The following is an 18,414-nucleotide window of genomic DNA, read 5'->3' on the forward strand; positions in this document are numbered from 1 at the left end:
GCAGTTACATCAGAAAAGTACAGAGCAAAATGAAGTTTCGTATTAATAATAAATTTTTGTCAATCTAAATGACTGAATTCATAAACCCAAACTGTTATCATTTCAGCGTGCAATGTCACAGTTATGAACGCAGTATTTCACTTTTTTTCATGCTAAGTCTTGGATATCCAATGTGTATTTCACACATACAACCCATCTCAATGTGGATGCTCAGTTTTCATCAGAAATCCTCGATCTGTATTTATAGAGTTCAGAAAATTTACAGTAAAAATGTAGATTCACATATGCAACTTGTTCCATATATACTCAAAAGTTGTCTGTTAACTGAATTAAGTATCAATTTTTAAAATTTAAATGAATAGAAATGAAATAAAAGTTAAAATCCAGTTCCTCAGTCACACTTTTTATACTTCAAGTGCTCAGTAACCACATGTGGACTTAATCCTGCTGTTGGGCTGAGCAAGTCTAATCCACAGAACCTGGGGATTACAGAAAATGTTTCCTGAAAAGGGCCAGATAGTAAATATTTTCAGCTTTGTGGGCCAAAGTGTCTCTGTCAAGACTATGCAACTGTGTGACAGCAACTGTAAACAATATGTAAACTAGTGGGAGTGACCATGTGCCAACAAAGTTTTATTTATAAAAACAAGTAAGGGGCCAGAATTGGCCCATAGACTGTAGTTTGTCAGCCAGGCGCTAAACTCCATGATTATATTTATACATGTTCAGTTGTTCCTTCTACAAGTATTGATTGGGCAGCTACTGCATACCAGGCACAGTTCCAGGCACTAGGGATACTGCACACAGTAGGTCTTGTCCTAATGATTGTCCCTATTTTGCAGGTGAATTCTAGCTAGAGACTTTATGGTACTCCACCCCACAACCTTTCCTATCTCTGACTTGTTAAGCACCTGGATCAATGTTGATGTATAGAAGGAGTAAAAGACACTTTTGTAGACTGAAATAATGAATGAATATTGACATTCCCTAGGATGTGTCCCTCTGCCTGGCACAGAATAGACAATCCATAAATGTTTGTTGAATGAATGTACACTGTGATAAATGAACAAAATATATAGTGTCGGGTGACAGTAAGTTTCTATGAAGAAACATAAATCGAGATGGGGATGGAGACTGGTTTTAAAGAAGGTAGTCATGGAGAGCTTCATGGAGGAGGTGAATTCGAGCAGCCATTTAAAGGTGAAAGGAGCCAGCCACAGGGAGATCTAGGAAAGGGGATAGGACAGCAAGTGCAGAGGCGCTGAGGGAGGACTGTGCCTGGTGACATGAGTCCAGTGTGGAGGGAGAGAGAGGAAAAGCAGTGGAAGGTGGTGCAAAGGTAATGAGGGAGAGGGCGTTTTGAGTCCTAATAAGGAAAGCAGACTATGGGGGCAAGCATGGAAGCCAGGAGGAGGAGAAGGGGGAGAGTGCACTGGTCCAGCCCAGTGAGGATGGGGCTGGACCAGGACAGTAGAAATGGAGCAGACAAAGAATGAACGTGTTTTGAAGGCAGAGCTATCAAGACTTGCTGATGGATTGTAATAAACATGTGCAAAGCCCACTGGAAGATAAACAGAAACACAAGAGTGTGGGAGCTGAGGGAAGGAGGAGGGTGACAGATACACAGGAAGTAGTGAGAGCCAAAAAATAATGCCACGGAATTCAGAACAGTGGTTATCTCCATGGGGGGAGGGTAACTCCTGAAAAGGGATTTCTGGAGTTCTGGAATATTCTTTTTTTTTTTGGCCGTGCCATGTGGTATGCGGGATCTTAGTTCCCCAACCAGGGGTCGAACCTGTGCCCCCCTGCAGTGGAAGCACAGAGTCTTAACCACTGGACTGCCAAGGAAGGCCAAAAATTATATATTTTTTTAATTAAAAAAATTTACACAGGGTCTTGGTGCAAACCAATGCTAATATCATGCCATCAGATTAGAGTATAAGAGATTCAGTTATGAGCATTTGACAGCCAAAAAGTAAGGGGGAAGGAAAGCAATGATATGTGAATAGGCGAGGACCATTTTGGCAAATTCAGAAGTGGCCAGACATTCTTGAACATCCACCATGCCCTGAGTAGTGTCAAGGGAGATGAACAGACCCGCCTTCAACCTTCAAGGGACTCAGTCTAGTTTTGAAAAGACAATACAGACAGGCAGGACCAATCAACAAATACCTAAGGAGAGTGTGTTAAGTGCTAATCTCTATAATCTACATTCAAATGTGAAGTTTGGGGCAGGGGGGAGACAGCTCTGTGGACAGGATTAATCAAGGAAAGTAAATAGTTTTTTTGTTTGTTTGTTTTGATGTTTGTTTGTTCAGTGCAAAGGGTCAGAAACTCCAGCTCAAAAATTTTAAACCAAAAGGGGAAGTCACTGGCTCACATCACTGCCATGTTTCTGAAGCCAAGGAGTGGATTTCAGGTATGGCTGAGTCCAGGACTTCAGACCATGTTGTCAGGGATTGATTGCTCTCTGTCTGCTCTGCTGTATTGTGGGTGGGCTTCATTCTCAGATAGCTTCTCCCATCATGGGGTAATGATGGCCAACAGCCCCAAATCTACACTCCTACAGCTCAGCACCCCGAGAGTGCTATAGAGTGGAAAGGGGAGTTCTGGAGTGAAGTGACTTCCCAGGGTCTAACGTAATATCTGTAATATCTGTGAGGAGTGGAGGTAGAGTTCACACACACGTCCATCTGTCTCCAAACCCTGAGTTCTTCTTAGCCACTGAATCATACTACCTCCTATAGAACTGTCCCCAAGCTGCAGAGGAAATGGTTAGAATTTTCTCAATTTTAAGAGTTTTCTCATTTGAATTTTTTTCAGTCTTTTCTGACTTTTAACTACCACTTGTCTGAGCTAGAATCTAGTACAGTATGCAATCTCCAGTCAGTAAAGATTCAGGAAGCAGTTTCTATGTGCCCTAAACTAAATGCTGGGATTTTATAGATAGGAATCTTGTATGTTTAAGGGTGTGAGACTGAATATCATAATTTCATGGTGTTTCACATAGAACCCAGTGGCTTTTGAACATCTTACCACTTGAGTACATCTGAAACCCACAGAGGGAAGTTATTTGCCCTGGGCGAAAAGATAAGAGCTAATATAGATCTGGGCTACAGTTCCTTCAGGCTCCATGAGGAAATGTAAATGTTCCCAAGAAAAATAATATATTCACCCAAAATCAGTCATTCACATTTTACCTAGGTCTAGTTATATCTAAGTAACATCTGAGAGGGGGTGATTTTTGCCCTGGGGAGAAATGCTAAGAACTAATCTTTGAGTTATAATGCCTTAAGGCTCCATAAGAAAATGTAAATGCTCCCAAGCAAAGGAATCTATGTGCCTGATGTCAGTCATTCGCACTGCAGTTGGAATTAGCTCAAAGTGCTTCGAGCACATTTTCCCTGAGGTAACTTCAGAGATGGAAAGGAAGAGGAATCTGTGAGAAAAGCACAGGTAAGGTATAGGGAGACTGCCTCCTGGCAGGACTTGGTTGGCAATTATTGATATGGTAGTGTTCACATCAGAATAAAGCAATAATGATGAAAGGGAGGCATCACCTTATTTAAGGAATGTTACAGGCAAGGCAGTGGGAATGCTGGACTTTGGGGACCCAAGGTGGATCAATTTACTTTTGTAGAGGGGGCAGCTCCTAAACACTAACTCTAACACAAGGTGCGCTTGTATTAGAAAACTTGGGAAACTATGGAAAAGGTATGTTTTTCATTTTATTTGTATTGTTTTATTTATTTATTTTTTTGCAGTACACGGGCCTCTCACTGTTGTGGCCTCTCCCGTTGCGGAGCACAGGCTCCGGACGTGCAGGCTCAGCGGCTGTGGCTTACGGGCCCAGCATCTCCGCAGCATGTGGGATCTTACCAGACCAGGGCACGAACCCGTGTCCCCTGCGTCGGCAGGTGGACTCTCAACCACTGCACCACCAGGGAAGCCCCTATTTCTTTTTTTTTTTTTTTAAAGTTAAATTGCATTTCTTTGTCTGGAATATGTACATCGGGCACATGGCTGAGAATTCCAAAATAAATGATTATGCAGGGAAAGGCCCTCCTTCTTCTCTATCCCACCTCCCAGCTCCCAGCCCTGAGGGTTACCGCCGTTACCAGATTCTTGTGTCTCATTCCAGAGATATTCTATAAATATATAAGAAACATATATACACATTCATTTTTCCTTTTGTCACACAGAGACAGTATCTTGTGTTGTGCACCTTAATTTTTACTTAACCAGTGCATTCTCAATGGGAAAGATATTATCTTCAAGGGGGTTGTGAAAACTAGTTCTTAGGGGGTGAAAAAAAATCTTACTCTTTTACTGTATAAAGCACAGATATACATATGGTACACAAGCATGTATATAGAATACATGTGGATTTACAGTTTCATGGGGGATCAGTTAGGAAAATGTTTTCAAAGACTCCTTGTGGGAGGGCCAGAATAAAAAAAATGTTGAGAAACACTGAAATAACCATATATTTTCAATATTGTCCCATATCAGTACATAAAGAGAACCCTCATTCTGTTTCACAGCTACATAATATTCCATTGTGTTAACACATCAGACTCTATTAATCAATCCCCTATTGACAGATATTTTGGTTGTTTCTAATGTTTTCCTAAACGCATTATGTACGTGGTTGTTCATTATGTATTTAGTATGCTTTTTATTGAGGTAGAATTAATTTACAGTAATGATGCACAGGTCTTAGGTGTGTTCAATTGGCTGAGTTTTGACAATTCTAGACAATCATGTAAACACCATTAAAAATAAGATATGGAATATTTTCTCCACCCTAGAAAGTTCCTTCATGCCCCTGTCCACTCAATTGCCCACTCTACTTCAGGCAACCACTTTTTATCACCAAGAATTACTTTTGCCTCTTCTCTGGGTGTCATATAAGTGAGATCCTACAGTCTTCTTTTGTGTCTGGCTTCTTTTATCACAATACATTTGAGATTCATCCATGCTGTTGAATGTATCAGTAATTTATTCCTTTTTATGGCTGAGTGCAGTTGTGTTGTATGGATATACCAGTTTGTTTATCCACTCCCCTATTGTTGGGTATTTGAGTTGTTTACAGTTCAGGACAATTATGAATCAGGCTGCTGTGAACATTCATGTACAAGTCCTTCTGTGAACATATATTTATATTTCTCTTAGCTAAATACCCAGGAATAAAATTGCTAAGTCATATGGTAAATGCATGTTTAACTTTATAAGAGATTTCCCAATTGTCCAAAGTTTCCCCAAGTGGTTGGACCCTTTTGGTTCCCACAAACAGTGGGTGAGAGTTCCAGTTGCCCCAGATTTTCCGCCAACAACTGATGTTGTCTTTTGTATTGCAGTCAGTCTAGTGGGTATCTTTAAACGTTTTCATATATCAGAAATGGTTCAGTATCAATGAAGTGCAACTTAAAAACAAAGCTCACACCTATGCAATTATGTTTAAGAAATGCTACAAACTCTGTCCCTTCCAAGGGTGTTACAGAGTGTTGTAAAGGCTCTGACAAGTTCCGCAAATCTGTTTATTAACACAGTACTCCTCAATCAACACAGCATCCTCTTGTGTTATGTTTCATACTTTTAAAATAATTAATTAATTAATTTTTGGCTGCATTGGGTCTTCATTGCTGTGCGCGGGCTTTCTCTAGTTGTGGCGAGCAGGGACTGCTCTTCGTTGCGGTGCGCGGGCTTCTCATTGCAGTGGCTTCTCTTCTTGTGGAGCACAGGCTCTAGGCGTGTGGGCTTTAGTAGGTGTGGTGCAGGCTCAGTAGGTGTGGCGCACGGGCTTAGTTGCTCCACGACATGTGGGATCTTCCTGGACCAGGGCTCGAACCCGTGTCCCCTGCATTGGCAGGCGGATTCTTAACCACTGCGCCACCAGGGAAGTCCCATGTTTTGTGCTTAAACACATTGGTAGAATCTATTGTGGGAATTTTACTTTAGATTCCAACTTAGCATCGCTTTGAAGCATGTGGTCATGTCCAGTAAATTAGGTCATAGGATTCCAAGGGCATCAGAAAGTCCTCTTGTCCCTCAAACGCTTATCTTTATCCTACCTTTTCAGACGTCTCTTCATTAGGACACATAAAAGCCTTCCAAAGCCCATGATTATAAAATTACAAAAAAGTACAAATATCCTGGGGAGGTGGACTATGGGGTCTAAATCTACGTGAAGGTGTAAATGAGTAATACCAGATCCATGATTCTGGCAGGTTTTGATAAGAAGAGGAGGAAGTTCTATGTCAAGGGCACCGGGGCTCCTCAGAGTCATAAATGGGAGTGAGGGGGAGGCAGAGACAAGCCCAGAAGTCAAACTTCACCTACTTTCTCCACCTGCTGACACTGCCCTGGAAAGGAGCCTCCACAGCAAAGGCTGAATAAATATTATGACTAGGAAGGCCAAACCAAACCAAACAAACCCCTTAAAAAAATCCAACACACACACACACAAATCCAACACAGAGTGGTTAAAAAGGAAATAAGAGATGCAGAGGTCAAGAATGAGATAATGTCCCCCATCCAGAGGGGGACAGTTACTGTAATGCAGGGATTCTCCCGCCAGGCACTGCTGACATCCGGGCCAGGCTTACTCTGTGTGGGGCCGTTCCAGGCATTGTGAGGTGTGGAGCAGCATTCCTGACCCTCACTCATTCCACGCCTGGAGCACCCCCAGTTGTGACAACCACAGATGTTACTGTCAGATAAAAGAACCACTCTGGCGCAGCACATAATAGGTCGTCCTTAAATTTTTGATGCATGAATAAATAATGGCTGGTCCAGGGAGAAATGTACGCCAGGATGTGAACTTCTTGAAAGCAAGGAGGGTGTCTGAGTTACTGTGTAAACCTAGCACCTACCATCGTGCCGGGCACACAGAAGGTTCGTCATCCATTCACTAATCTCCAACAGCTTCCTGCTGTATTTCATATAAACCAAACTCCTTGCCACAGACTGCAAGGCCCTGCACGACCTGCCCCGTCCCCTCCCTGCCCTCCCCTCCTCCCTCTCTCACTCTGCTCCATCCACATGGGCCTCCTGGCTGTTCCTCCAACACGCCAGGCCCCATCCTGCCCCAGGACCTTTGCACATGCTGTTCCTTGGCCTGAAACACCCTTCCACTAGATCTCCCAGTGGCTGGCTCTTTCTCATTATTCAGGACTGTACTTAAATGTCACCTTTTTTTTTTTGGCCATGCCACATGGCATGTGAGATCTTAGTTCCCCGACCAGGGATTGAACCCGCGTCCCCTGCATTGGAAACATGGAGTCTTAACAGATGGACCACCAGCAAAGTCCCTAAATGTCACCTCTAAAAAGAAGCCTTTGCCAGCCCTCTGTTGCCCTTTACATGATGACATTTAGTTTCTTGGTAGCATTTGCCCATTTGTCAGTTTTCTGGTGTGTTTATGCATTTATGGTCTAGCTCATCCACTGCCTTATCCCCAGGGCCTTAAATAGTGCTTGGCACACAGGAGGTGCCCAATGAGTAAGAGTTGACTGAGCACCTCCTGTGTGCCGGGCACTTCCTAGACACTGGGGACCCAGCTGAGAACAAAAGAGCCCCGAAGTCACTCACATGAAGAGGCAGGGGAGGAATGAGGGAAGAATACAGGCAAGTAAACAAGAAAATTTCAAATACTGAGGATTTCAGTGAAACCAGTGATGTGATAAAGAGGTACAGGGTGAGGGCTCCTCTCTGGTGAGAGGTCAGAGATGGCCTCTCAGCTGTCTGGGCTGAGATCCACAGATAGAAGACATTCCCAAATATGTGAATGCAGTGATAGATTCGGGGTGGAGGGGATAGGAGTTCCAGGCAGAGGGAACAGCTAGTGCAAAGGCCCTGAGGAGGGAATAAGTTTGGCTCAATGAATATTTATTGAGACCAAATGAATGATAGAAGATTCTAGAAGGAATCGATTGTTCTGGTTTGGCCGTGGAGAGCTTGCTTGCGGGCAGGGGGTTGGGGGTTGCCAGCTCCAATGAGGGAAGGGGGCTCTTGGCAGAGGGAAGGGCTCTAGCGGAGGCCTGGGCAGTTCTTCTTGGTTCTGTTCTGAGAGTGGACAGGACCCAGCCAGGGGCCCTGGGCTCTCCTGGAGCCGACATCCAGGGATTATGACGAGAAACAGTCTCTGAAAGTAGGTGAGAGGTCATGCGAGAGCCGCGGCTCCCCAGACTTTGGCCTTTGCCCACTGCCGGCTGGAAAAGTACGAAACATCTGAGATAACGGTCTTCCCTCCCCTCCCCCTAGCCTGCCCCCGTGTCACTGGCCCTTAACCCTGTCTGTCTTGCCTGTTCCCCAATCAGCACCTGGGGGTGGGCTAGGAGCTCCCCAGGACTATTTCAGCATCTTTTAGGGGTGGTGACAGAGCCACAGAGAAGAGCCGGCTGAGCCTGGGAGCCCTGGTAGTGGGGTGAGCCCCCACTTCGCAGCAGACACAGAAGTGGCTGGAGAAAGAGCTGGCCAGGCTCATGAATGGGGATTTAGCAGTTGGAAAGGTGAGCCCTGCACTGGTCTCCAGGTGAGGGAGGGTTTATGCCAGGAACCTTCCCCAAGCTCCCAGGGTTGGCAGGAACCTCACATCCCATTTTACAGATGAGAAGACTGAGGCCCAGAGGGAGAATGCAACGACCAAAATCGTGTCTCCATTCTGGGGCTGCTCCTGGTCTTTCTTCCTGGTCCCCCCACCTTCCAGAAGGGGGGAATTTGGGCAGCATGGGAGTGCAGGAGAGGGCTAGTTCCATAGGCTGATCATCCCCACGGGGGCATCTGTCTACCACTTTTTAAAGAAATTGGCTGTCAGGCCCCGGGAGTCTCTGGGTTGGCCCCAAAACACAGATTTGGAGACAGAAGTCCAGCAAGCAGGAGCAGCAGGCCCGACCTTGGGGCTGGAGCTGGGATGGAACTGGAGCAGGATGGACCTCAGGGTGGTGTGCAGATGGGTGGTGGGGAGGAGAAGGGCTGCGTGACCCTCACAAATGTCCCCTCCTTGCCCCAGATGGCTTCCTCCACCAGTCTCACGTGCCCTACCGACAGCCTGGAACTCTTGGATCTCCTGTTTGACCGGCAAGACGGCATCCTGAGACACATAGAGGACTGGGGCCACGTTGAGGACCAGGTGATAACCCGCTGCATTTACCCCAGGGCCAGAGCCAGGACCCCACTCAGCTCTGTGCGTTTATTGCTCATGTGTGAGATTTTAGCAAAGCACGTTATTGTATGGAACCTCTCAGCGACCTAAGGGGCAGATGCCATCACCTCCTTATAGGTGGGGAAAAGCGAGGCCCAGAGAGGGGTGGTAACTTGTCCTGGGTCACACAGCAGTTTGGAGTTGGGTCCAGACTTAAACTTGGGGCCTGTGCCTCGACACGGTTGGATGTTGTTCCTGTGCTACATGACTGTGTTCAGGCTCCAACAACACTGGGGGCAAGGAGCGTTAGCTCTTTCCATCTTACAGAAAGGACACGTGAGGCCCAGAGAGGGTCAGTGGCTTGCCCAGAGACACACAGCTATCCAAACCGAAACATAGGCCTCCTAATTCCCACCATCCCTCTCTGTCCCAACAGGTCCTGCCAGGCCCGAACTCTGATGATTTCCTCAACTCCATCCTGGGTTCTGGAGAATCAGTGCCCAGCTCCCCGAGCTGGTCTCCTGCGGCCAGTGACAGTGGCATCTCAGAAGATCTGCCCTCCGACCCCCAGGACACCCCTCCACACAGTGGGGTGGCTGCCACCCAGGCCAGCTGCCATAGCGCAGAGTCTGGCAAGGGGCCCTGCCCCTCCTACCATACTGGCCCTGCCTGCCCCACCAGGAACCTTGGGCCAGTGGCCCAAGGGCTTGAGGCTTCCGTTGCTATAGACCTGGGTGAGTCCTGAGTCTTTGCCAACTACCCTCACCTTCTCCCAGGCACTGTACACGCAAACCCATTTTCGGTACGCAGGCCTCTCACTGTTGTGGCCTCTCCCGTTGCGGAGCACAGGCTCCGGACGCACAGGCTCAGCGGCCATGGCTCACGGGCCCAGCCGCTCCGCGGCATGTGGGATCTTCCCGGACCGGGGCACGAACCCGTGTCCCCTGCGTTGGCAGGTGGACTCTCAACCACTGCGCCACCAGGGAAGCCCATGCAAACCCACCTTTTGAGATGGGTATTGGGATGCTGTCTGTCATGGGCCCATTTTCCAGGTGGTTAAGAATTGAGTCAGAGCTGCAAAGGTGAGATGCGCCCCTGGCAGGCTGGTTCCTTCTGCAAGCATCATGCTGGCAACCTCATTTTTGTACCTTCCGTGCCTGGATCATAGTAGACACTCAATGAAAGTGTGTGAGGTCACGGGATCCCAGGCCTTGGGGTGTTCCCCTTGGACCTGGAGAAAGGCCTGATGCAGAAGCCACCGCCAACAGGGTATCCTTTGTCTCTTGAGCATTGCGATGGTATGGGAACGCTTATTTGTCCCTTTGGAGACTTGACAAAACTAAGGCTCAGAGAGGTTTAGTCCCTTGCCCAAGGTCACACAGCTCCACCTAGTCAGGATTAGAGCAAAGGGCTATTTGACTCTGAAGTCTGTGCTCTCCAGAGCAGCTCACCTACAGTTCGCCAGGTACCTGGTGGGAGGGAACCACAGGTGAATCAGACCTGGTCCTTTCCCCAAGGGAGAGATAAGGCCAGGCCAGCTGCAGATCCAGCCTATAATCCTGGGCAATAACAGCTCCTCCCTCCCAGGTTGACTGTGGGTCCCTGACAATGTCCTGATGAATCTGGGTTCCCATCTTATGGTGGAGGGGAGACTGAGGCACCAGGTCTTGGGGCCCCAAGCTGTGCTACAAATCCCTAGCACATTGGGGTCAATTCTGGGAGCTTTGCTGGAGGAGGGAAGTAGAAGCTGGGAGCTCAGGGGCCCCCCGCCTGACTCCCTCCCTTTCTCTGTCCCCATCTGCCCTGTCAGAAATGTGGAGCCCAGGCCTGTACGCCGGGGAGCAGGCTGAGCTGGCCAACTCACCCCCACACTGCAACCTCACAGTGAAAGACCTCCTCCTCTCTGGCAGTGGCGGGGACTTGGTGAGCAGTCCCCACCCGACCCCTGGCGCATCAGAGGTGGGAGGGCACTGGGGTTCATGGGGCCCCAATACCCCCATTTTGGAGACTGGAAGACAGTCACAGACAGGGGCTGATAGTTGTCCAAGGTAAGTCCAAGTCACTTACTCTGACTTACACCCAGAGTAAGTCAGTGGGTCCCAGTCCTGAGTTCTCTGTCTCCTGGGCTGGGATACTTTCTACTATAGTAGTAGTATTAAAAAAAAAAAAAAAGGGCTAAAACTTACCAAGCATCTACTATAGGCCAGGCACTCTTCTAAATGCTCTTAATGTATCATCTTTTAATTCACAGCAACCCTGAAAACTGGGGCTCTTATCTTAATTCTACATTTGAGGAAATGGGCACAGAGAGGTCCAGTAATTTGACCTAAGTCACACAGGTGCTGCAGGCTTAATCCCTGGGCTGGCCCATTGGGCCTACTGCGCCCATTGCACGCTGACTGAGGGCTGTCTATCTTGCCCTGGGGTTCGACTACAGGTAAACCAGACCTGAGAACCCAATCAGTACCTCCATTTCTCAGATGAGAAAGCCAATGCCCAGAGAGGTTAAGCCACAAACCCAAAGTCACACGGCAAGAAAGTGGCCGAGTCAGAATTTGAACTCTAATTTGCCTGATGCCCAAAGTTGTCCTGACAACCTCTAAGAAAGGGCAGAACACCCCTCTTGACTTGAGAGATGCGCGGTGAGCACCAGCTGTGTGCTCAGCCTCTGGGGACCTCATGGTCAAAAGGGGACAACTGACTGCTCATGGAAGTGTACCCATGAGGGGGAGAGGCTGGAGGGGCATTGCAGGTCCAGGAAGGCTTCCTGGAGGAGGCAGAACTTCAGCAGGTCTTGAAAGATAGGAAAGGTGAATGACTGCTCTGGAAATACTAACTGGCTTTTGTAAATGTGTCAAGTTTAATACCGTTGTTCTGTGTGTGAACAGCGTTGGGAAGTGGAAGGCCTTATCCCCATTTGGCAGATGAACATACTGAGGCTTGGATCCTGGAGAGAAAATGGTTGGGCTGATCCATGGCCTGGAATTCTAGGGAGTGGAATTTGATCCAGCGAATGTCAGGCTGCCCCAATCTCCAACCTTTATTCCTGAGCCTCCCATTCCATGGTGTGACATTCCTAATACTTGGCTCTCTGATGACCCGATTCTTTCATTTTCAATGTTTCTATTTCATAATTTAAATTTAATTTTAAAAAATTTGAATAGGCAAATGCATTCACATAGTCCAAGTTCCAAAGGTACAAACAAGTAGACAGGGAGAAACACCCCTCACCCCCATTTCCTGGAGGCTCACTTAACCTGTGCCTTGTGTGTTGGATTTTCCCTTTGCTGTTGTAGAATGCACTGCAAGGAATGTTCAGAGCCCAGAGAAGTGCCTGGCATGTAGTAGGTGCTAAATACATAGCTGTCTAATGACTACTTGTGAAACAAATGAAAAACTTGTATCTAAAGAACAATTCCTGGAAGTGGAATTGCTGGGTCAGAGGGCTGTGTGCTGGTTCTTTGGAGCCCTAGTGCCAGTGGGGACTCTACAGCAGATGGATCGATTGTTTCTCAGACCTGATGCCTCTTTCATTTCCCAGAGGCGGTCACTCTCCCTGCCCTCAAAGCAATTCTGCTGGTTTCCCCACAGCAACATCACCTGGCAGCCCCCAACCTGTTGCGCCTTGGGACCGAGCACAGCCAGGAGCTGGTGCTGACAGAGGACGAGAAGAAGCTGTTGGCCAAAGAAGGCATCACCCTGCCCACCCAGCTTCCCCTCACCAAGGTGAGTCAGTGGGACCCCTGGCTCTGGAGCTCGCCCCCTTTCCTGCAGCTACTTGCCCATGAGTCTCACCTTTGGGTCTCCCACACTAGAATGTTAGGACGTGTCTGTCACCAGAGCCAGAAAAATCATCCTCAAAGCCACCGCAGTGGGGCTTTCTAGCTGGCCGCAGTCTCCACCCAGCCTGTTCACTCAATATCAGTATCTTAGTTTGCTTTTCCAATTGGAAGACCTCTCTTAGTCTTGATAACTGGCCTCGGGAAAGGCGCTGTTCCCACAGATGGCCAGAAGATGGCGGGATTGCACCAGTGCACAAAATCCAGTTGCCAATTCGGGACTGGGTTTGGGAGCTGGGAAAACCTTCAGAACCCAGGACCCCTCTAGAGATTCTGCAAGAATTTCGCGGCAGAAAATCTGGTCTTCAAGTCATCATGGGTCTGCCCTCAAGTCCCTGAGTCTGGGATGGCTCCCTTGGGAGGATAATGGGGTGAAGTTGTGGGGTCTGGACAAGAGAGCGGACCGTCCAGACTGCCTCAGTCTGCTCCCCATGTCACTCTGCAGTATGAGGAGCGAGTGCTGAAGAAAATCCGCCGGAAAATTCGGAACAAACAGTCAGCCCAAGAAAGCCGGAAAAAGAAGAAGGAATATATTGATGGCCTGGAAACTCGGTAAGGCTGGGGTCCCGGGACACCACACTTAAGGGGGAAACTGAGGCCTGAGAGAGGGATGCAATGGAGCTAAGGTCACAGTTTTCAGGATCTGACAAAATTAGAGTTGCTGGGCTTCCCTGGTGGCGCAGTGGTTGGGAGTCTGCCTGCCAATGCAGGGGACACAGGTTCGAGCCCTGGTCTGGGAAGATCCCACATGCCGCAGAGCGACTAGGCCCGTGAGCCACAACTACTGAGCCTGCGCGTCTGGAGCCTGTGCTCTGCAACAAGAGAGGCCGCAATAGTGAGAGGCCCGCGCACCGCGATGAAGAGTGGCCCCTGCTTGCCGCAGCTAGAGAAAGCCCTCGCACAGAAACGAAGACCCAACACAGCCAAAAATAAATAAATAAATTAAAAAAAAAAAAAAAAAAAAATTAGAGTTGCTTCCTTCTCTGGGAGAGACGATTTTTCACGTGAGTTGCAAGGATGGAAAAATGCCTAGTAAGGTGGTACAGGGCTCAGGTTCGAGGCCCCTTAATCCCCTAGAAGATGTTGTGCCAAGAAGGGAGAAGGTATCATCCATCTTGTCCTGGCTCTTTGCCTGAAGATGGGACATTTACTTCCCTTGCTGAGCATCACTGATCCTCAGAGCTGTCATGGCTTCCTTTGGTGGGGGAGAAGAAAGGCAGAATTTCCTCAACTTAAGAACTGTGCACCCGGGACTTCCCTGTTGGCGCAGTGGTTAAGAATCCACCTGCCAATGCAGGAGACACAGATTCAAGCCCTGATCCGGGAAGATCCCACATGCCACGAAGCAGCTAAGCCCGTGCACCACAACTACTGAGCCTGCGCTCTAGAGCTTGTGAGCCACAACTATGGAGCCCACGGGCCACAACTACTGAAGCCTGCGTGCCTAGAGCCCGTGCTCCGCAACAAAAGAAGCCACTACGATGAGAAACCTGTGCACCACAACGAAGAGTAGCCTCCACCTGACACAACTCGAGAAAACCCATGCGCAGCAACAAAGACACAATGCAACCAAAAATAAATAAATCAATTAATTAAAAAAAAAAAGAACTGTGCACCCCAGGACTTCCCTGGTAGTCCAGTGGCTAAGACAACACGTTCCCAATGCAGGGGGCCCAGGTTCGATCTCTGGTCAAGGAAATAGATCCCACATGCCACAACAAAGATCCACGTGCCGCAACTAAGACCTGGCGTAGCTAAATAAGTAAATAAATAAATATTAAAAAAGAAAAAGAACTGTGCACCCCAATCTCATCCAGTCGCCTCCCTCAACTCATTTAGGCTACTGAGGGACGGGCTCCTCTTTATTCTTTAATAGAAACCTAAAAACTTAGCTTGCTCACTTTTTAAACCAAAAGTGATTTAATTAAGTGTTACAGATTTGGGTTTTCTATTTCTTTTCTAGTCAATTCTGAGATGTCATATTCTTCTGGGAAGTTGTCCATTTCAAATTTACTGACATAAAATTGTTCATAGTTCTCTCCTATTATTTTTTTAAGTTCTGAATAATTTATAGTTGTGCCCTTTTTAATTACTCATGTGTATTTGTGCCTTCTCTTGTTTTTTATCTTGATCAATCTTGCCAGAAGTTTGTCTGTTTTATTATTCTTTTCAAAGAATGAATTTCTGGCTTTTCCTCCCACCCAGTTGTCTTTTTGTATTCTAGTTCCTTTATTTCTACTCTTAGCTTTATTGTGTCTTTAGTTGTGTTTTGTTTTGCTTTTGGTGGGGAAGATCTATTCTGTTGTTCTTTTGCTAACTGTTAAATGTGTATGTTCAGCTGGTTGAGCTGTAATAAGGTTATACATTTGGGGGGACTTCCCTGGTGGTCCAGTGGTTAAGACTCCATGCTTCCACTGCAGCAGGGCACAGGTTTGATCCCTAGTCAGAGAACTAAGATCCCGCATGCTGAGGGGCCAAAAAAAAAAAGAAAAAGAGAAATGGTTATACATTTTCCTCTCAGCACTGCTTTATCTGCATCTCATACATTTTCGTTTGTACCATTGTCATTACCATTTGGTCCCTAGGTCTTTCTTAATTTACACAGTGGATTTTTCTTTATCCTATGAGTTATTTAGAAGGAGGGCCTTTTAGTGGGAGAATTTATTCTCTTCCCTGGTTGTGATATGAGGACTAGCATATCCTCATGCCATGATTTGAGTGTTTTGGTTTTTTTTAAGATTTTTCGATGTGGACCATTTTAAAAGTTTTTATTGAATTTACTACAATATTGCTTCTGTTTTATGTTTTGGTTGGTTTTTTTTTTTTTTTTTGCTTCAAGGCATATGGGATCCTAGCTCCCAACCAGGGATTGAACCTACATCCCCTGCACTGGAAGGTGAAGTTTTAACCACTGGACTGCCAGGGAAGTCCCATGATTTGAGTGTTTTAATTCTACATCTGAGTGGTCTGGGCAAAGACAGCATTAACAGATGGATGCAGATGGGAAAGGTGGGGTTCCCGGACTGGACCCCAAAACCCTAGATGGAATGATCACATTGTCTTGTTCCTCAAATGTACTCTGCTAAGCCCCTAATCAACTTTACTTCATATCAGTGCCCAACTGCTCTATGAACTAGGTAACTGTATCTCTACTTTACAGATGAGGGGACTGAGGCCAGACAGCAGAGCACCTCAAGGTCACAGGGAGGGTGAAGATTGTAACTTGGGTCTCCTTGGACTCAGTTGCCATGCTACTGTATCTTCTCAAAGCATCACTGCCTGAGTTTGGTGGTCCATTTCCAATCCTGGGGGCTCAGACCAGAAGAAAGCCCCCACACCAATGCAAAGATGGTACCTAGGAGCCAGGCAGAACTGGGTTCAAATTCTGGCCTTGTTACAGACTTGCCAGGGTGACTTTGGATGAATGACTTCCCCTCTCTGGGCTTCGGTTCCCTGCCTGTACAGTGGGGCCTCACAAAGAGATGTTAGTTTGACCTGTTGGTGACAGGCATATTCTGAATGTCACTGTGATGTTGCCTCTTCAGGATGTCAGCCTGCACTGCCCAGAACCAGGAACTTCAGAGGAAGGTCTTGCATCTTGAGAAGCAGAACCTGTGAGTATTGGTCAAACTGGGGCAGAGAACAGGAGGAGCTGACCCCAGAGTCCCTTGCAGGAGAGGTGGACATGGGGGGACAGGCTGTGTGATGGCAGGGCAGAGCAGGGGGTAAGGGCTCCACTTAGAAAGGGGGAAGCCTGCAGAGAAAAAGGGTTTTGGACTTGGGCCCTTGAAGGATGTATAAGAGTTCACTAAAGGGAAGACGCTGCCGGTAGAGGAAATGGCATATGAATGGCTAAAGGCTAGGAGTATGGTATGCTGGATAACTGCAGGTGATTCCATCTGTGGGTGCATTTACTTAGTCAATTTTTGGGGGGGTGTCATGGATGATGCCATTACAGGTGTTTGTGAAATAGCTTGTGTTAACACTTTAGTTGTGATGGGAGGAGGTGGTATTTCCTCCCCCCGTCGTGGTCAACCTCCCGATTCACATTTTGAACTGTTGGATGTCTGCTCTGGTGGCAGAGAGGACTTTGTTGCATTCATTCAGCTTTGGGGAAGAAATGTATGCCGCTGTCAAGTCGTTGGGTGTTTTTTAAACCTTAAATCTTTTATCCCCCTGCATATATACATTCATCTTGTCACAAGGTCGGTGTTGCCTCCATAACTGAGTTAATACAGGCTAAATTTCCATCTTCTGTGATGTCCTGTTTGAAGTTTAAACAGCTTGATCTATTTTTTAAAAACCTATCAGCACATTCTTCATGTTGTGTGGACAGTGCTTGGTGCCTTATTCTTTCATAGAATCGTCTGTTTGAAAATAGTGAAGGATTGATTTTTTTTCCTAATAACTTTATTTATTTATTTGTTTATTTTTGGCTGAGCTGGGTCTTCGTTGCTGCACGTGCGCTTTCTCTAGTTGCGGTGAGCGGAGGCTACTCTTTGTTGTGGTGTGCAGGCTTCTCATTGACGTGGCTTCTCTTGCTGTGGAGCATGGGCTCTAGGCGCACGGGCTTCAGTAGTTGTGGCACGTGGGCTCAGTAGTTGTGGCTCGTGGGCTCTAGAGCGCAGGCTCAGTAGTTGTGGTGCACGGGCTTAGTTGCTCTATGGCATGTGGGATCTTCCCGGATCAGGGCTTGAACTTGTGCCCCCTGCATTGGCAGGCGGATTCTTAACCACTGAGCCACCAGGGAATTGATTGATTCTTACGGTGGTATTTAGAAGGGAATTTTAGTTCTTTTCTTTCTGTGCTATAATGTAGCTATGTTTAAACTTTCCAACCAGGTCGTATATTTTCTACTAACCTGTATTTAACCTGAGGAAAATTCTTGAGCCATTGTTTCCAAGTAGCTTCCACTGAGTATTTGCTACATCGGCATACTTCTAGATCAAACTGTGTGGCCCTACTTACTCAATTTTTATTTAGCATCTACTCTGTGCCAGGCATAGTTCTGGACACTGGGGCCCAAACAGTGAACAAAACAGACCCAGCCCCTCCACTTAAAGACTCACAGTCTACTGAGAAACAGACTCAAGACAAACAAAAATATATGAAAGATGATTCAAATAGTGATAGCCACTGGGAAGAAAAATAAACTAGGGGGAAGGGGCTAGGGAGTAAGGGAGGTGCCATTTTAGGCAGGGAGGTCAGATAAAGTGACATTTGAGATGAGACCCAACAGCTAAGAAAGAAGCAGCTACAAAAAGACCTGTGGGGGGTGGGGCAGGGGAACAGTGTCCTTGGTACCGAGAGTACAGCCTGTGCAGAGGCCCTGGGGCAGGAATGCTTGTGAGTAGGAGGAACAGTGAGGGGCTGTGTGTCTGGAGCACAGTGAGCGAGGGGGAGAGAGGGAGGAGGGGAGGGCAGGGAGGG

The 18,414-nt window shown here is 47.2% G+C and overlaps 1 protein-coding gene across 4 annotated transcripts in view; it reads left to right on the top strand.

Moving 5' to 3' along the window:
- CREB3L3 (cAMP responsive element binding protein 3 like 3) overlaps positions 1-18,414 on the top strand; it is a 41,292-nt gene that overhangs the window by 21,093 nt on the left and 1,785 nt on the right. For 2 of the 4 annotated variants that reach the window (XM_032628463.1, XM_032628462.1), the window contains exons 3-9: positions 8,372-8,513; positions 9,014-9,133; positions 9,582-9,879; positions 10,956-11,068; positions 12,737-12,871; positions 13,430-13,536; positions 16,530-16,598. In XM_032628463.1, the coding sequence (XP_032484354.1) occupies positions 8,487-8,513; positions 9,014-9,133; positions 9,582-9,879; positions 10,956-11,068; positions 12,737-12,871; positions 13,430-13,536; positions 16,530-16,598 (869 nt within the window). In that variant the 5' untranslated portion in view covers positions 8,372-8,486. The remainder of the gene's footprint in view (positions 1-8,371; positions 8,514-9,013; positions 9,134-9,581; positions 9,880-10,955; positions 11,069-12,736; positions 12,872-13,429; positions 13,537-16,529; positions 16,599-18,414) is intronic. The other 2 variants (XM_032628465.1, XM_032628464.1) reach the window with 1 other exon arrangement.

Source organism: Phocoena sinus, chromosome 3 (assembly GCF_008692025.1).
Source record: "Phocoena sinus isolate mPhoSin1 chromosome 3, mPhoSin1.pri, whole genome shotgun sequence".
NCBI lineage: Eukaryota > Metazoa > Chordata > Mammalia > Artiodactyla > Phocoenidae > Phocoena > Phocoena sinus.